At 45.2% G+C, this 16,688-nt stretch overlaps 1 protein-coding gene across 7 annotated transcripts in view; it reads left to right on the top strand.

Annotated features, from left to right (window-relative positions):
- Positions 1-420: 420 nt before the first annotated feature.
- Positions 421-16,688, top strand: part of plekhm1 (pleckstrin homology domain containing, family M (with RUN domain) member 1) — a 97,758-nt gene continuing 81,490 nt past the window's right edge. For 4 of the 7 annotated variants that reach the window (XR_009508927.1, XR_009508928.1, XM_059955697.1 and 1 more), the window contains exons 1-3: positions 421-555; positions 1,911-1,975; positions 12,033-12,112. Coding sequence is in view for 5 of the 7 variants with exons in the window: in XM_059955697.1 (XP_059811680.1) it covers positions 12,059-12,112 (54 nt within the window). In the remaining 2 variants the exon portion in view is untranslated. Of the gene's footprint in view, positions 556-1,910; positions 1,976-11,509; positions 11,689-12,032; positions 12,113-16,688 lie in introns of all 7 variants that reach the window. The other 3 variants (XM_059955695.1, XM_059955696.1, XM_059955694.1) reach the window with 3 other exon arrangements.

Genomic DNA, 16,688 nt, shown 5'->3' on the forward strand with positions numbered 1-16,688 from the left:
TGGTCAATACATGACTGTTAGAAAACCTACAGCACAAGACAGGCCCACAAAGTTGTGCTGAACATGTCCCTACCTTAGAACTACCTAAGCGTACCCATAGCCCTCTATTTTTCTAAGCTCCATGTACCTATCCAGAAGTCTCTTAAAAGCCCCTATCGTATCCGCCTCCACCACCGTTGCCGGCAGCCCATTCCATGTACTCACCACTCTCTGCGTAAAAAACTTACCCCTGACATCTCCTCTGTACCTACTTCCAAACACCTTAAAGCGGTGCCCTCTCGTTTTAGTTTTTAAAAAAAGATTTCCGGCATTGCTGATTCATTATTTTTTATTCCTCTTCCCATATGAGGTATTGACATTCATTTGTCGCTAGATGGCACCGGTCCTTCAGGGCACAGGCTGACCACAGAAGGGAATGATGGGATACTGGAGGAGTGTGTTGTCAACGCGCTGTGACCTGGGATATCGGCGGACTCGATGGGAAGAAGCGGTTGATGTGGAATCGGGCGCATTCAGGTTAAATTGGGTGTGGAAACCTGACAGCGAACGTGCAGGGTAAGGAGGCGACAGTTGGTGGAGAGGCTGGGTGCAGCAAATAAACCGGTGAGATGGTTACCCGTGGGACTTGGGGAGGGGTTGTTGGCGTTGGGCCGGTGGGACGTACACCTCACCGGAGTTGGTGTTTGGGGTAAGCCTCCCAAGCCTCCCCCCCCCCCCCCGCCTTCTTCCGGACCCTGTATGTCCTGGGAGATGGGAAAGAGGTATCCGACTCCTAGTTGCTCTTGGAGGATAGTTGACTAAACCTGGGCCGAGTTTCTAGTGAGAGTCGGGGTTTGTAAATGAAACCTTGTCTCAGTAAAACGACTCCTATTCTTGTGAACTGCCCTTCAGTTAAATTATATTAGTATTTAGGTGTTTAAAATCTTAACGTGGTGCTTTTTGGAAGCGACTTTCTTATAAGCACAAAAAAAAATAAAAACTGATTTCAGTTTGAATCTTGCTTGATAAATAGGACTTGTGTAAAATTTCAGACAGTGCTGTCCTCTTGAGGTTCTTGTCAGAGCAACCGCTTTGAACTTCACTTTTACTTTAACTCTGGTTGCGAAGACGAAAACATTTGACATGTACTGCTTTGTCAAACCTACAGCGTGTAAAGGTGAGGATTGTAGTCTTTTTAATATGGACTTCAACTGTAGAGTGAGTTTATTATCAGGACACTCATCGTCGGAAGCTTTCATGATTTGTTATTCGAAGGTCTGAATGGTCTACTTCTACAACTATTGTCCATTGTCTTTGTTATGGAGTGGAAAGTTTATTATATCATGGACCATATAACCTCTTCCTGTGCTGTGATGTTCGATGTTTTAATATGGTTCTTGACACTTTTGTACCTCAGTGGGAAATATACTTGTAGAGCTAATGCGAGGAACAACTATGATGGTGACACTTCGTGCATCAGTGTTTGATGGCTAACACTAGGCTAGACTCTTGGAAAGCTTCTAATGGGTCTGTTTGTAGCATTTCAAAACATTGTCGAATGTTTTTCATTAAGCAGAAAATCCTTGCTCTGCCATTGAAGCATTAATTGCTGAGATGTTCTTTGATCACACTTCCTGGGCACCATGTGATGCATGTACTTATAACTTTAAATCATGTTAAATCAATCTGATTAATATTATTCATTAATCCACCTTTTAATACAATAATTTACATTTCTGGACCAACTGTTTGAGTTTTACATCATGTGATTTACAATAAAATTTCAAATGTCATTGATCTTCCTCATGTAGTGTCAACTGCATACTAAATATACAATCACAATACACAAGTCATTTGAAAAGTGTGTTGTTTCTTTCCTTTGGTACTTTGAATATTTTTATTTTAATATTTGGTTTCATCATTGTTTTAAGGGAGCAATATTTATTTGGAGATAAAACGTGGAGTAGGCCCTTTGAGCCACGCTGCCCCAGCAACCGTAAGTTCAACCGTAACCTAATCATCGTACAATTTACAATGATCAATTAACCCATGTATCAGTACGCCTTTGGACTGGGAGGAATTCGGAACACCCAGAGAAAGCGCGCTCATTCCACAGGGAGGAAATACAGATGACATCGGAATTGAACTCTCTGAGCTGTAATAGGGGTGTGCTAACTGCTACATTATGGTGGTGTACCATGCTATTGATTCTGTCTTGAATTTTTTTTTTTTGGTGGTCCTTATTTTCCAATGTAGGCTAGCACTTACAAGTGCATTTTGAATGGTGTCAATATTGCAAGTTGAGCTAAAATCTTCATTGCTGGCTTTGCAACAAATCAAGTGTTGCAAAGTGTTAAGTGTGATAAAGGTCAATCTTGTGCCTATTCTTCATTGTAAGCAGGATAGGACTAATAAGACATGAGTTAACTCTCTGCAACATACAATTTAGGAATGCAGCAAGTGGCATTTTGCAACCTGTCACTGAAAGAACATCATTGCAGATAAATGATGCAAGAGGAGTTGGTAAAAATCTATTTTGTATGAGCTAAGAATGACATAATATCGGACCAACTCCTGAAGTCACATGATAAATATACGAATAGCTGCTGCAAACTATTCCTATTCCTTGCTCTTCTTGACTAGCCTACAGCTGAATGATAACCTCATCACCTAACATCTTGTTGTAATGTTCCATCTGGGAAGGGACTGCTCCTGGCATGTTCTATCCTTATCTATGCCATCAGCTCCTACTTGTGTTTTAGTTAACATCTGTTCTTCCAAAGTTCAAAGTAAATTTATTATCAAAGTACATATCTGTCACGATATACAACCCTGAGATCCATTTTCTTGTGACCATACTCAGTAAATCTATTGAATAATAACCATAAAAGAATTAATGAAAAACTGCACCAACTTGGGTGTTTAACCAGTGTGCAAAAGACGACAAACTGCAAATGCAAAAAGAAAGAAATAATAATAAATATGGAGAACATGACATGAAGAGTCCTTGAAAGTGAGTTCAGTGATGGGGCGAGTGAAGTTATCCCCTATAGTTGAAGAGCCTGATGGTTGAGAGGTATTATATATTCCTGAACCTGGTGGTGTGAATCCTGAAGCTCCTGTGCTACCTTCCTGATGGCATTAGCAAGAAGAAAGCATGTTCTGGGTGCTGGGAGTCCCTGATGATAGATACTGTTTTCCTGTGACAGCAGAATTAGGCCATTTGGCCTGTCAAGTCTGCTGTTTCATCATGGGTGATCCATTTTCCCCCTCAGCCCCAATCTCCTCCCCCTCCACCCCCATCCCTTTGTGCCCTCTAGTTCTGGAAACCTCCACCATAGGAAACATCATCTCCACATCCACCTTATTTAGTCCTTTCACCATTTGGTAGGTTTCAGTGAGATAGCTGGACAAACATTGGTTGTTTTCTCTGGAGCAATGGCGGCTGAGGGGAGAACTGTTAGAGGTTTATAAGATTGTAAGAGGCAAAGATAGAATAGGCAACTAGCATTTTTTCCCCACTGTCAAAATGTCTAATACCAGAGGACATGCATTTTAGGTGAGGGTGATGTTAAAAGAGATGATTGGAGCAGGGTTTTTTATAACAGTGTTAGGTGCCTGGAATGTGCTACCAGGGACAGCGGTGGGGGATAAGTTCAACAGGCTTTTTAGATGCTCTTGGACACATAAATGTGCAGAAGATAGAGGGATATGGACATTATACAGGCAACAGGGATTAGTTTATTTAGGGGTTCAATAGTTTGGCACAGCATCATGGGCTGAAGGGCCTGTTCATGTGAGCTGTGTTATATGAACACAGCGCATGAACAGGTACTTCAAACCATGATGTTTGTGCTGATCATTATAGCAGTTTAAGCTATTCTATTTTGCCTGAAGGTGGTCTATCTAGAATCAGAATTGGGTGTAATATCACTGGCATATGTTGTGAAATTTGCAGTTCTGCAGCCACGGTACCTTGCGATACATAATTCCTCATCACCAACTCAACTTGCAAATTAACCTTTAGGGAATCCTGCATGAGGACTCCCAAATCTCTTTGCACCTCTGATTTCTGAATTTTCTCCTCATTTACATAGAACATAGAATAGTACAGCACATTACAGGCCCTTCTGCTCAGTGTTGTGCTGACCCTCAAACCCTGCCTCACATATAACCCCCCCACCTTAAATTCCTCCATATACCTGTCTAGTAGTCTCTTAAACTTCACTAGTGTGTCTGCCTCCACCACTGACTCGGGCAGTGCATTCCACACCAACCACTCTCTGAGTGAAAAACCTTCCTCTAATATCCCCCTTGAACTTCGCTGCCCTTACCTTAAAGCCATGTCCTCTTGTACTGAGCAGTGGTGCCCTGGGGAAGAGGCGCTGGCTGTCCACTCTGTCTATTCCTCTTAATATCTTGTACACCTCTATCATGTCTCCTCTCCAAAGAGTAAAGCCCTAGCTCCCTTAATCTCTGATCATAATCCATACTCTCTAAACCAGGCAGCATCCTGGTAAATCTCCTCTGTACCCTTTCCAATGCTTCCACATCCTTCCTATAGTGAGGTGACCAGAACTGGACACAGTACTCCAAGTGTGGCCCAACTAGAGTTTTATACAGTTGCATCATTACATCACGTCTCTTAAACTCTATCCCTCGACTTATGAAAGCTAACACCCCATAAGCTTTCTTAACTACCCTATCTACCTGTGAGGCAACTTTCAGGGATCTGTGGACATGTACCCCCAGATCTCTGTGCTCCTCCACACTACCAAGTCAAGTATCCTGCCATTTACTTTGTACTCTGCCTTGGAGTTTGTCCTTCCAAAGTGTACCACCTCACACTTCTCCAGGTTGAACTCCATCTGCCACTGCTCAGCCCACTTCTGCATCCTATCAATGTCTCTGCAATCTTCGACAATCCTCTACACTATCTACAACACTACCAACCTTTGTGTCATCTGCAAACTTGCCAACCCACCCTGCTACCCCTACATCCAGGTCGTTAATAAAAATCACAAAAAGTGGAGGTCCCAGAACAGATCCTTGTGGGACACCACTAGTCACAACCCTCCAATCTGAATGTACTCCCTCCAACACAACCCTCTGCCTTCTGCAGGCAAGCCAATTCTGAATCCACCTGGCCAAACTTCCCTGGATCCCATGCCTTCTGACTTTCTGAATAAGCCTACCATGTGGAACTTTGTCTCCACCTTTATTCCTTCTACTTAAGTGCATACACTTGCCTAGACTGAATTTTATCTGCCATTTCTTTGCCCATTCTCCTAATCTAAGTCCTTCGGCAGACTCCCTGCTTCCTCAATGCTACCTGTCCCTGTATCGACTTGGCCACAAAGCCATCAATTCCGCTATCCAAATTAATGACATAATATGAAAGGAAGCGGTCCGAACACCAATTGTTGTGGGACACCTCATCACCAGCAGCTGAAGTGCTACTCTACATCCTGTGGATGTGCATGTTTGTGTTAACTGCAATTTTTTAAGCTATGTTATGTGTAACCTTTTATGACCGTAGTCATCCAAAGGTGCCATTGATGTTTTAATTTTGGCACTTTTTAAAAGTTGGAAATGCAACAGTTGATTTGCTTGTGGGATTTGTGTCCTTATTTTTTTGCTGTAGTACTTAAGGTTGAAAGATTATCGTAATCTTTCCAAAACAGCTAACAGTAGGGCACAACTCCCTTCTACCCCGTATGCTATGAGCTGTCATTTGCATATATTTAGTTATTCTGGGGATCAGTCTGCTGATGGTGTTTAGTGATTAAATTACTGTACTTCTGTTCTTTACTGCTGTAGCTGAGAGACTCTGTCTCAAAGAATAGGATTTGTAGTTTCTTTTGATCCTAAGCTAAGTTTGGCCTGAGGAGTCAGTACTTGTTCCCCTCTCCTGTTTATATCTGCATTAGCTGTGTGATACCAAATTTTAATGTTAAAAGGGTCATAATAAAAAGGTTAAAATAAATACCATTTTGAATTAGATGGTAAATGATTGTGGTAGTTAGAGTGAAGTAATTTATTCCAATTACACATTCACAATGAGATACATTTTGAAGGAGAAAATAAAAAGAAACATTATGGCTTCCCAACACCTGTGATTTCATTGAAATCAGTTAAATTCATATTGTCGTAAAACACCTGGGGAAATAGGCAGCTCAAAGCTCAAATGTTACCATATATAACACTGAGATTTATTTTATTGTGGGCATACTCAATAAATCTATAGAAAAATAACCATGACAGAATCAATGAAAGACTGCCCAACTAGGGTGTTCAGCCAGAGTGCAGAAGACAAACTGTGAAAATACAAAAAGGAGAAATAATAATAAATATTGAGAAGATGAGTCCTTGGAAGTGAGTCCATTGGCTGTGGGGACATTTCAGTGATGGGGCAAGTGAAGTTGAGTGAAATTATCCCCTTTGGTTTAGAGCCTGTGTCCTATATACTGACTTATCACCACCTTTGATTCAGCCTATGCCAGTAGTGTTGTCAGCAAACTTGAATATGGCACTGGAGCTCTTGCATTTTAGTACTTCTAAGAGTAAAGGGGGGCGGGGGTGGAATTGTGGATTACAGATTGTGTCTTCCCAGTCAGCTTCTCAACCCTGTTAAAGTAGGCGTTCTTCCTGCATGTGTTGCATCATTTGATGTTCCACATTTTGATTGCCTAATCACTAATAGGATCAACAGGCTTGAGCTGGCAGAAGTAAAACTTGTGTACTGCTTTCACATGATATTATCTGTTCTATATTTTGTTAAGTAGGATATTGCCTGCATTCTTCCCTGAGGTACATGAAATCCACCTGAAAGGTATATGTGGGTGCTTAATGTTCCAGGGTTTTGATGTTTTAAGGAGGAGTTGTACTGCTAATCAAGAACAATATCACAGATACACTTCAAAGAAGACAATTAGAACTCTCAGCCAATGAGTCAATAAGTGTAGGACTCTAGAGATATTCAGTCATTCTGCGACACAATTACAGCTTGGGGTGTTCTGAAGTTCAGATTTTAATTCTGAAGCTGTTCTGTGAGGAATCTCTCTATGAATATGAATACCTATGGAATGCATGGGTTTTCCCTGGGTGCTCCAGTTTCCCCTTTCGATGCAAAGCTGTACCAGGTAGTGAAGTGGTCTATTGTAAATTGTTTCATGATAAGGTTAGGATTTATTAGGGCTGTGGGGTGGCATGGCCTACTCCTTGTTGTATCACTAAATACTGTTAAGGTTTTGCTTTTGACTATCTAAGAGTCACTGGGATATTGAGGAAAGGATGTAGACAGAATGGGGAGAGGTGTGTCGCAGTTTGAGAGATCAAATGTAAAGAGACATTACACAGTTAATGCCAGGTTCTTTAACAGTGATGTGCAGATGGCTCCAAGCCCATAGCTGCCTCAAAGTGGCTGCACAGATTATTAGCCTGGTAAAGTAGGCACATATCATGCTTGCCTTCATAATTTGAGACATTGTGTTGAGTCAGAAGGTTATAATGCAACTTTATAAAACTGCTTAGGCCTCATTTGGAATATTGCATTCAATTACAGTCACCCATTAAAGGAAGCATGTGGAGGCTTTGGAGAGGGTGTTGAAGAGATTTACCAGAATGCTACCTAGGATTAGAGGGCATGTGATATAGAGAGGTTGGACAAAACTTGGGCTGTTTCCTCCAGAGTGACAGTGGTTTGTAAAAATTCTGAGGGGCATGGAGCTGGCATCTTTCCCGGGGATGTAATATCTAATACTTAGAGGGCATGCATTTAAGGGAAAATTCAAAGCAGATCTGCCGAATGAGGTTCTTGCAGAACGTGGTGGGTCCCTGGAGTGTGCTGCCTAGAGTGGTAGCAGAGTCAAATATGATAGAGGTTCTTAAGAGGTTCATAGGCACAAGAATCTTCATGCAAAGTCATAAATAGTAAGGTTGTGTGTAGTGGTAACAATCTTCTGAGGTGTGTATATTTCAATGCAAGGAGTATTGTGGGAAAGGCAGATGAGCTGAGGGCCTGGGTTGACACATGGAATTATGACATCATAGCCATTACTGAAACCTGGCTACAGGAGGGGCAGGACTGGCAGCTCAATGTTCCAGGGTTCTGATGTTTCAGATGTGATAGAGGCAGAGGGATGAAGTGCGGTGAGTGTGACTTTGCTATTCAGGGAAAATATTACAGCAGTGCTTCGGCAGGAAAGATTAAAGAGCTTGTCTACTGAGGCCATATGGGTGGAACTGAGAAACGGGAAAGGTATGACCACATTAGTAGGTTTGTATGATAGACCACCCAATAGTCAGCAAGAATTGGAGGAGCAAATCTGCAGAGAGATAACAGACAACTGCAGGAGACAGAAATCTCTTACCATCTTTCCTTTCGGTTAATCCTGACAAAGGGTCTCGGCCCAAAACGTTGACTGCGCTTCTCCCTATAGATGCTGCCTGGCCTGCTGTGTTCCACCAGCATTTTGTGTGTGTTGCAGGAGACAGAAAGTTGTGATTGTAGGGGATTTTAATTTTCCACACATTGATTGGGACTCCCATACTGTTAAAGGTCTAGATGGGTTAGAGTTTGTGAAATGTGTTCAGGAAAGTTTTCTAAATCAATATATAGATGTACCAACTAGGGAGGATGCAATATTAGATGTCCTATTAGGAAATGAGTTAGGGCAGGTGACGGACATGTGTGTAGGGGAGCACTTTGGTTCCAGTGATCATAACATCATTAGTTTCAACTTGATCATGGATAAAGATAGATCTGGTCCTCGGGTTGAAGTTCTAAACTGGAAAAAGGCCAAATTTGAAGAAATGAGAAAGGATCTAAAAAGCGTAGATTGGGATAGGTTGTTCTCTGGCAAGGATGTGATTGGTAAGTGGGAGGCCTTCAAAGGAGAAATTTTGAGAGTGCAGAGTTTGTATGTTCCTGTCAGGATTAAAGGCAAAATGAATACGAATAAGGAACCTTGATTCTCGAGGGATATTGGAACTCTGATAAAGAAGAAGACAGATGTATAACATGTATAGGCAACAGGGAGGAAATAAGCTACTTGAGTATAAAAAGAGTAAGAAGATACTTAAGAAAGAAATCAGGAGGGCTAAAAGAAGACATGAGGTTGCTTTGACAGTCAGGGTGAAGGATAATCCTAAGAGTTTCTACAGGTATGTTAAGAGCAAAAGGATAGTAAGGTATAAAATTGGTCCTCTTGAAGATCCGAGTGGTCGGCTATGTATGGAACCAAAAGAAATGGGAGAGATATTAAATGGTTTTTTTGCATTTGTATTTACTGAGGAAACTGGAATGGAGTCTATGGAAACAAGGCAAACAAGTAGGGAGGTCATGGAACTTGTACAGATTAAAGAGGAGGAGGTGCTTGCTGTCTTGGGGCATATCAGAGTAGATAAATCCCCAGGACCTGACAGGGTATTCCCTCGGACCTTGAGGGAGACTAGTGTTGAAATTGCAGGGGCTCTGGCAGAAATATTTAAAATGTCGATATCCACGGGTCAGGTGCCGGAGGATTGGAGGATAGCTCATGTAGTTCCGTTGTTTAAAAAAGACTCAAAAAGTAAGCCAGGAAATTATAGGCCAGTAAGTTTGACATCGGTAGTAGGTAAATTATTGGAAGGAATACTAAGAGATAGGATCTACAAGTATTTGGATAGACAGGGACTTATTAGAAACAGTCAGCATGGCTTTGTGCATGGTAGGTCATGTTTAACCAATCTATTAGAGTTTTTCGAGGAAGTTACCAGGAAAGTGGATGAAGGGAAGGCAGTGGATGTTGTATACATGGACTTCAGTAAGGCCTTTGACAAGGTCCTGCATGGGAGGTTAGTTAGGAATATTCAGTCGCTAGGTATACGTGGAGAGGTAGTAAATTGGATTAGACATTGGCTCAATGGAAAAAGCCAGAGAGTGGTAGTGGAGGATTGCTACTCTGAGTGGAGGCCTGTAACTAGTGGTGTGCCACAGGGTTCAGTGCTGGGTTCATTGTTATTTGTCATCGATATTAATAATCTGGATGATAATGTGGCAAATTGGATCAGCAAATTTGCTGATGATACAAAGATTGAAGGTGTAGTGGACAGTGAGGAAGATTTTCAAAGCTTGCAGAAAGATTTGGACTAGTTGGAGAAATGGGCAGAAAAATGGTAGGTGGAGTTTAATGTGGACAATTGTGAGGTATTGCACTTTGGAAGGTCAAACCAAGGTAGAACATACAAGTTAAATGGTAGGACACTGAGGAGTGCAGTAGAACAGAGGGATCTGGGAGTACAGATACGTTATTCCCTAAAAGTGGCGTAACAAGTAGATAGGGTTGTAAAGAGAGCTTTTGGTACATTGGCCTTTATAAATCAAAGTATTGAGTATAATAGTTGGAATGTAATGGTGAGGTTGTATAAGACATTGGTGAGACCGAATTTAGAGTATTGTGTGCAGTTTTGGTCACCTAATAGCCTTCCTGTAATTAATAAGGTTGAAAGAGTGCAGAGAAGTTTTACAAGGATGTTGCTGGGACTTGAGGAACTGAGTTACAGAGAAAGGTTGAATAGGTTAGGACTTTATTCCCTGGACTGTAGGAGAATGAGGGGTGATTTGATAGAGGTGTATAAAATTATGATGGGTATAGATAGAGTGAATGCAAGCAGGCTTTTTCCACTGAGGCTAGGGGAGAAAAAAAAACAGAGGTTAAGGGTGAAGGGGAAAAGTTTAAAGGGAACATTGGGGGGGCTTCTTCATGCAGAGAGTGGTGAGTGTGGAATGAGCTGCCAGATGAAGTGGTGAATGCGGGCTCACTTTTGACATTTATGAAAAACTTGGACAGGTTCATGGATGAGAAGGGTTTAGAGGGATATGGCCCAAGTGCGGGTCAGTGGGACTAGGCTGAAAAATGGTTTGGCATAGCCAAGAAGGGCCAAAAGGCCTATTTCTGTGCTGTAATGGTCTATGGTTCTATGAATGTGCAGGGAATAGAGGGATATGAACATTGTGTAGGCAGCAGGGATTAGTTTAGATAAGTATCCAATTAGTTTGGCACAACACCAAAGTTCCTGTGCTGTATTGTTATGTTCTAAGGGAATTCAGAGCCAATAGGGACCAAAAAAAGTTTTTGGTAAATAGGATTCAAGAAAAAATGAAGAACTATAAAGCATGTGCAGGCAAAAGAAATTAATGTCATTCTGCTTAATAAATTTGGTACAAAATCATGAGTTGAAGGGCCTGATCCTGTGCTGTACCTTTTATGTTCTGACATGCAAACCTTTAATCAAAATGTCAGGGTCTTTCTTTCCCTGAGGAAGAATTTGGTGGACCAAGGTCCCCTTGATCTGATGGCACAAGGCAGGAAAACAGTTTGTCAAATCTTTGCCACCTTTGAAAACTGTCAGGAATTTTCACTCTGTTAATTAGAAAAATAACTTTAAAATAGAAGAACTCCTTCAACACTTTTGGAATTACTTTAAAAGTATATTACCCAAACACAATTTTAAAATTGTGAAACCTTTTTGTATTTCTTCATTGCAGCTGTGAATCATAACCAAGTTCAAATTGCCTTGTGAAATTGATGGGAAATTTTAGTCACACTGGGCTTCGTGCATTTTGATTGGTACAATCTCCGAGTGGAATCATTGATATATTTTGAGCATTTTCTAACTTTGCGTTTCTACCAGGCGTTCTGGTTTTCAACATTATATTTTGGGCAGGTAAAAGCATTTGGTTCTGTCATTTGAACAGTATTTGACTGGTAGAGTTTGATCCATCATTTCAGTTTTCACTGTGTTGATGACAAGCATATCTTTTTGGCAAGTTTATTTGAAGTGTAAAACTTAGGCTACAGCTTGAATGCTTATGCTTTAGATTGCTGGAGTTGGATTCAAGAAATAGATTGGCTTTGTTATGAATATGTTGATCATCCTTGACTACTTGATCTTTAGTTTGGCATTCTACTGAAATTGGTGTGAAACCATTTCTCTTAATTATGTGCTGCAATTAGTAATTAGGTTGTTGGATATTTTCATTCTTCATTCTGATCTATTTCTGTTTAAAGGTGGCATGTGAGTGAACTCGTACACAATGATTTCTACATACACGTCTGAAAACTCTGTCACACCCAGAGAAGTTAAACAGGTAAGGGAAAGTACATTAGCTAATAAATAAGATGCACATTTGTTATTTGTTTCATTTGTAAAAGTCATCATTGATAAGTTGAATAAGTGAACTAAATAACCCAAATGATATGATTTGTAGAATATTTCTTTTGGACTGAGTTGTACAGTTCCATCCTTTTTATCCCCCATAATAATGGATCATATACCTGATGCATTATGTCCAAGTGACTGATGGAGGCTTTTTACTGTCCATGTGTAATGTCTAGAATAGTTTCGTTCAATTTGTGATCATTGCCGAGGAGAGCAATGGAATAAAAGTCAAACTTTTGAGGACTATGACAGCAAACATAAAGGAGTGATGAGGCATTGAACAATGCTGAAGAAATATTTGGCAATAGGGGGAGGGATGCTGAGAAAATTCCTATGCTTGCTCAGCTTGTCTGTCATAGTTCTACTATAGTAGAGTCAGAGTCACATAGCATGGGAGCAGGCGCTTTAGCCACACAGCATGCAATGCTACCCATTGAATTTTTTTAAATCCACTCATGATAAAAAGGTGTACAACGATTATACTTCCAAATGAAGCAGCAAATTACTTTTTACAACCCGAGAGCAGTGAGATGTTTTCGCAAGACATGTTTCACGCCGGCTTGGCACCAGCTGAACGGTGGCGAGAGCATGTGACATTGGAGGATACATTTTGGAATTCTTTGCATCCTAGTGTATACATCAGTGTTTGGATAGTAAACTGTTACAATAGCAACAATATATAGAAATGATGTTATTTTTCAATTGTTAATAGTAAAGCAATTAATACATGCAAATAAGCAAAAGGACATCCTTTTTCCCTTTTAAAATAAAGGTCTGTAGCGGTGTACTACACGCAGCGCTAAAATAATGACATGGAGTCGGTAAACTGCAATTAAAGATGATTTTATTCAAACTTCACAGCCTTGATTTAAAGCCTCCCTCATCCCACCTTCCCCCGGCCGCGGATGCTCCAAGGGACACGTACTCACAAATCCCCGCAGGCTTTTTCCCTTTGTTGCGTACCTGGCCTTTGTGCCTGCACGCTGGCTATTTGTGAGCTGGTTCGAGTGCGCTAGGAAGTGGGTCGCCACATACTCTCCCCCCCCCCCCCCGCAGAACCGGCGATACACCCCCCAATGTCCACAGTCTGGGCTGGACCCTGTTTGGGAGGTTGGCCTCTGCGCCGCGGTGCCGGAAACTCGATCGGTTGCGCCAGGTCCACATGGGCCGGTTTGAGTCAGTCCACCGTCAAAACCTCCTCTCTCCCCCCAACATCCAGCACGAACGTGGACCCGTTGTTCCGGAGCACCGTAAACAGCCCCTCGTAGGGCTGTTGCAGTGGTGGCCGATGCCCGCCCCTTCGTACAAACACAAACTTACAGTTCTGTGGGTCTTTGGGTACGCAGGTCGGGTTCTGCCCATGCTGCGACGTGGGTATGGGGGCCAGGTCACCGAGCCTCTCGCGTAGTCTGCCCAGGACTGCTGCAGGTTTGTCCTCCTGCCCCCTTGGGGCTGGTATGAACTCCCCGGGGACGACCAGGGGTGCGCCGTACACCAACTCGGCCGACGAGGTGTGCAGATCGTCTTTGGACGCCGTGCGGATGCCGAGTAGGACCCAGGGAAGCTCGTCCGCCCAGTTGGCTCCTCGCAGGCGGGCCATGAGAGCCGACTTTAGGTGACAGTGGAAACGCTCCACTAGTCTGTTCGACTGTGGGTGGTAGGCAGTGGTGTGGTGCAGCTGAGTCCCCAAAAGGCTGGCCATAGCTGACCACAGGCTGGAGGTGAACTGGGCGCCTCTGTCGGAGGTAATGTGGGCCGGTACACCAAAGCGGGACACCCAGGTGGCAATCAGTGCCTGGGCGCAAGATTCGGAGGTGGTGTCGGTGAGCGGGATTGCCTCTGGCCATCTTGTGAACCGGTCCACGATAGTCAGGAGGTGCCGCACTCCTCGCAACACTGGCAGGGGGCCCACGATATCCACATGAATGTGGTCGAAACGCCGGTGGGTGGGGTGGAACTGCTGCGGCAGAGTTTTGGTGTGCCGCTGCACCTTGGCCGTCTGGCAGTGCATGCACGTTCTGGCCCATTCACTGACCTGCTTGCGGAGTCCGTGCCAAACAAACCTGCTGGAGACCATCCAGACAGTTGTCCGGATGGAGGGGTGCGCCAAGTTATGAATGGAGTCGAAAAGACGTCGCCGCCAGGCTGCCGGGACGACGAGACGGGGCTGGCCAGTGGCGACATCACAGAATAGGGTCCCCTCACCTGGGCCTACGGGGAGGTCCTGGGGCTGCAAACTGGAGACTGCGGTTCTGTAACTCGGGATCTCCTCGTCTGCCTGCTGTGCCTCTGCCAGCGCCTTAAAGTCTACCCCTTGGGAAAGGGCATGAATGTTAGGGCGAGAGAGCGCATCCGCCACAACATTGTCCTTACCCGAGACGTGCCAGACATCCGTCGTGTATCCAGAGATGTAGGACAGATGGCGCTGCTGGCGGGACGACCAGGGGTCGGGCACCTTCGTGAAAGTAAAGGTAAGCGGTTTGTGGTCCGTGAACGCGGTGAAGGACCTACCTTCTAAGAAGTACCTGAAATGGCGGATTGCCAGGTATAGCGCCAACAGTTCCTGGTCGAAAGCACTGTATTTGAGCTCGGATGGCTGCAGGTGTTTGCTGAAAAACGCCAGGGGTTGCCAGCGACCCGCGATGAGCTGCTCCAGTACCCCACCGACTGCCGTGCTAGATGCGTCCACTGTGAGGGCGGTAGGGACGTCCATTCTGGGGTGCACTAGCATCGTGGCGTTCGCCAAGGCTTCCTTCGTTTGAATGAAAGCGGCGGCGGACTCCTCGTCCCAGGTAATGTCCTTGCCTGGACCCAACAGCAGGGCAAACAGGGGGCGCATGATCCGGGCAGCTGAAGGGAGGGAGCGGTGGTAGAAATTGACCATACCTACGAATTTCTGAAGGCCTTTGATCGTGGTGGGTCGGGGGAAATGGGGGACCGCATCTACCTTAGCGGGCAGAGGGGTTGCCCCGTCTTTAGTAATCCTGTGGCCCAGGAAGTCAACGGTGTTGAGCCCGAACTGGCATTTGGCCGGGTTGATTGTTAGACCGTATTCACTCAGGCAGGCACAGAGTTGACGGAGGTGGGACAGATGCTCCTGGCGAATGCTGCTGGCTATGAGGATGTCGTCCAAATAGATGAATGCGAAGTCCAGGTCGCGTCCCACCGCCTCCATTAACCGCTGGAACGTCTGTGCGGCATTCTTCAGGCCGAACGGCATGCGGAGGAACTCGAAGAGGCCGAACGGAGTGATGAGAGCAGTTTTGGGGACGTCGTCCGGATGCATCGGGATTTGATGGTATCCTCGGACGAGGTCTACCTTGGAGAAGATCCGTGCGCCGTGCAGGTTTGCTGCAAAGTCCTGAATGTGCGGCACAGGGTAGCGGTCCGGTGTGGTAGCCTCGTTCAGCCTGCGGTAGTCGCTGCACGGTCTCCAGCCCCCTGTTGCTTTGGGCACCATGTACAGGGGGGAGGCCCGTGGGCTGTCGGACCGCCGGATGATCCCCAATTCCTCCATCCGCTTGAACTCCTCCTTCGCCAGTCGGAGCTTGTCCGGGGGAAGCCGCCGAGCACGGGCGTGGAGGGGTGGTCCCTGGGTCGGGATGTGGTGCAGTACACCGTGTCTGGGCATGGCTGCCATGAACTGCTGTGCCAGAACCGATGGGCAATCCGCCAGGACCCTGGTGAAGTCGTTGTCGGACAGCATGATGGAGTCCAGGTGAGGGGCTGGCAACTGGGCTGCACCCAGGGAGAACGTCTGAAAGGTCTCGGCATGTACCAGTCTCTTCCTGGGCAGGTCGACCAGTAGGCTGTGACCCCGCAAAAAATCCGCACCCAGAAGCGGTTGGGCTACGGCGGCCAGTGTGAAGTCCCACGTGAACTAGCTGGAGCCGAACTGTAGCTGCTCCTGACCGGTGCCATAGGTCCTTACTGTGCTGCCATTCACGGCCCTCAGTGGGGGACCCGGTGCCCTGTTGCGGGTGTCGTAACTCGTCGGAGGTAAGACGCTGATCTCGGCACCGGTGTCGACCAAAAAACGGTGTCCTGACCGCTGGTCCCACACTTACAGGAGGCTATCCCGAAGGCCAGCCGCCATAGCCATCAGCGGCGGCTGGCCCTGGCGTTTCCCAGGAACTAGCAGGGCGGGCGACAACGGCAGGCTTCTGCGCCCCACCGCTGGTGGTAGAAACACCATTGTTCGTTGGGCTACCCACCCCTGCCTCTGGGGTTAGCGGGCTCTGCAGCCGGGCCTGGCCTGGTGATCTGTGCGATGGATGCCCCACTCACCTTCTTGGAGTTCCACAGCAAGTCCGTCCGGGCTGCCACCTTCCGGGGGTCGCTGAAATCCGCGTCGGACAGCAGCAAGCGTATGTCCTCGGGCAGCTGCTCCAGGAATGCCTGCTCAAACATGAGGCAGGGTGTGTGTCCGTCGGCCAGAGACAACATCTCATTCATTAAAGCCAATGGAGGTCTGTCTCCCAAGCCATCCAGGTGCAGTAAACGGG

This window comes from Hypanus sabinus, chromosome X1, assembly GCF_030144855.1.
Source record: "Hypanus sabinus isolate sHypSab1 chromosome X1, sHypSab1.hap1, whole genome shotgun sequence".
In the NCBI taxonomy this organism is placed as follows: Eukaryota; Metazoa; Chordata; class Chondrichthyes; order Myliobatiformes; family Dasyatidae; genus Hypanus; species Hypanus sabinus.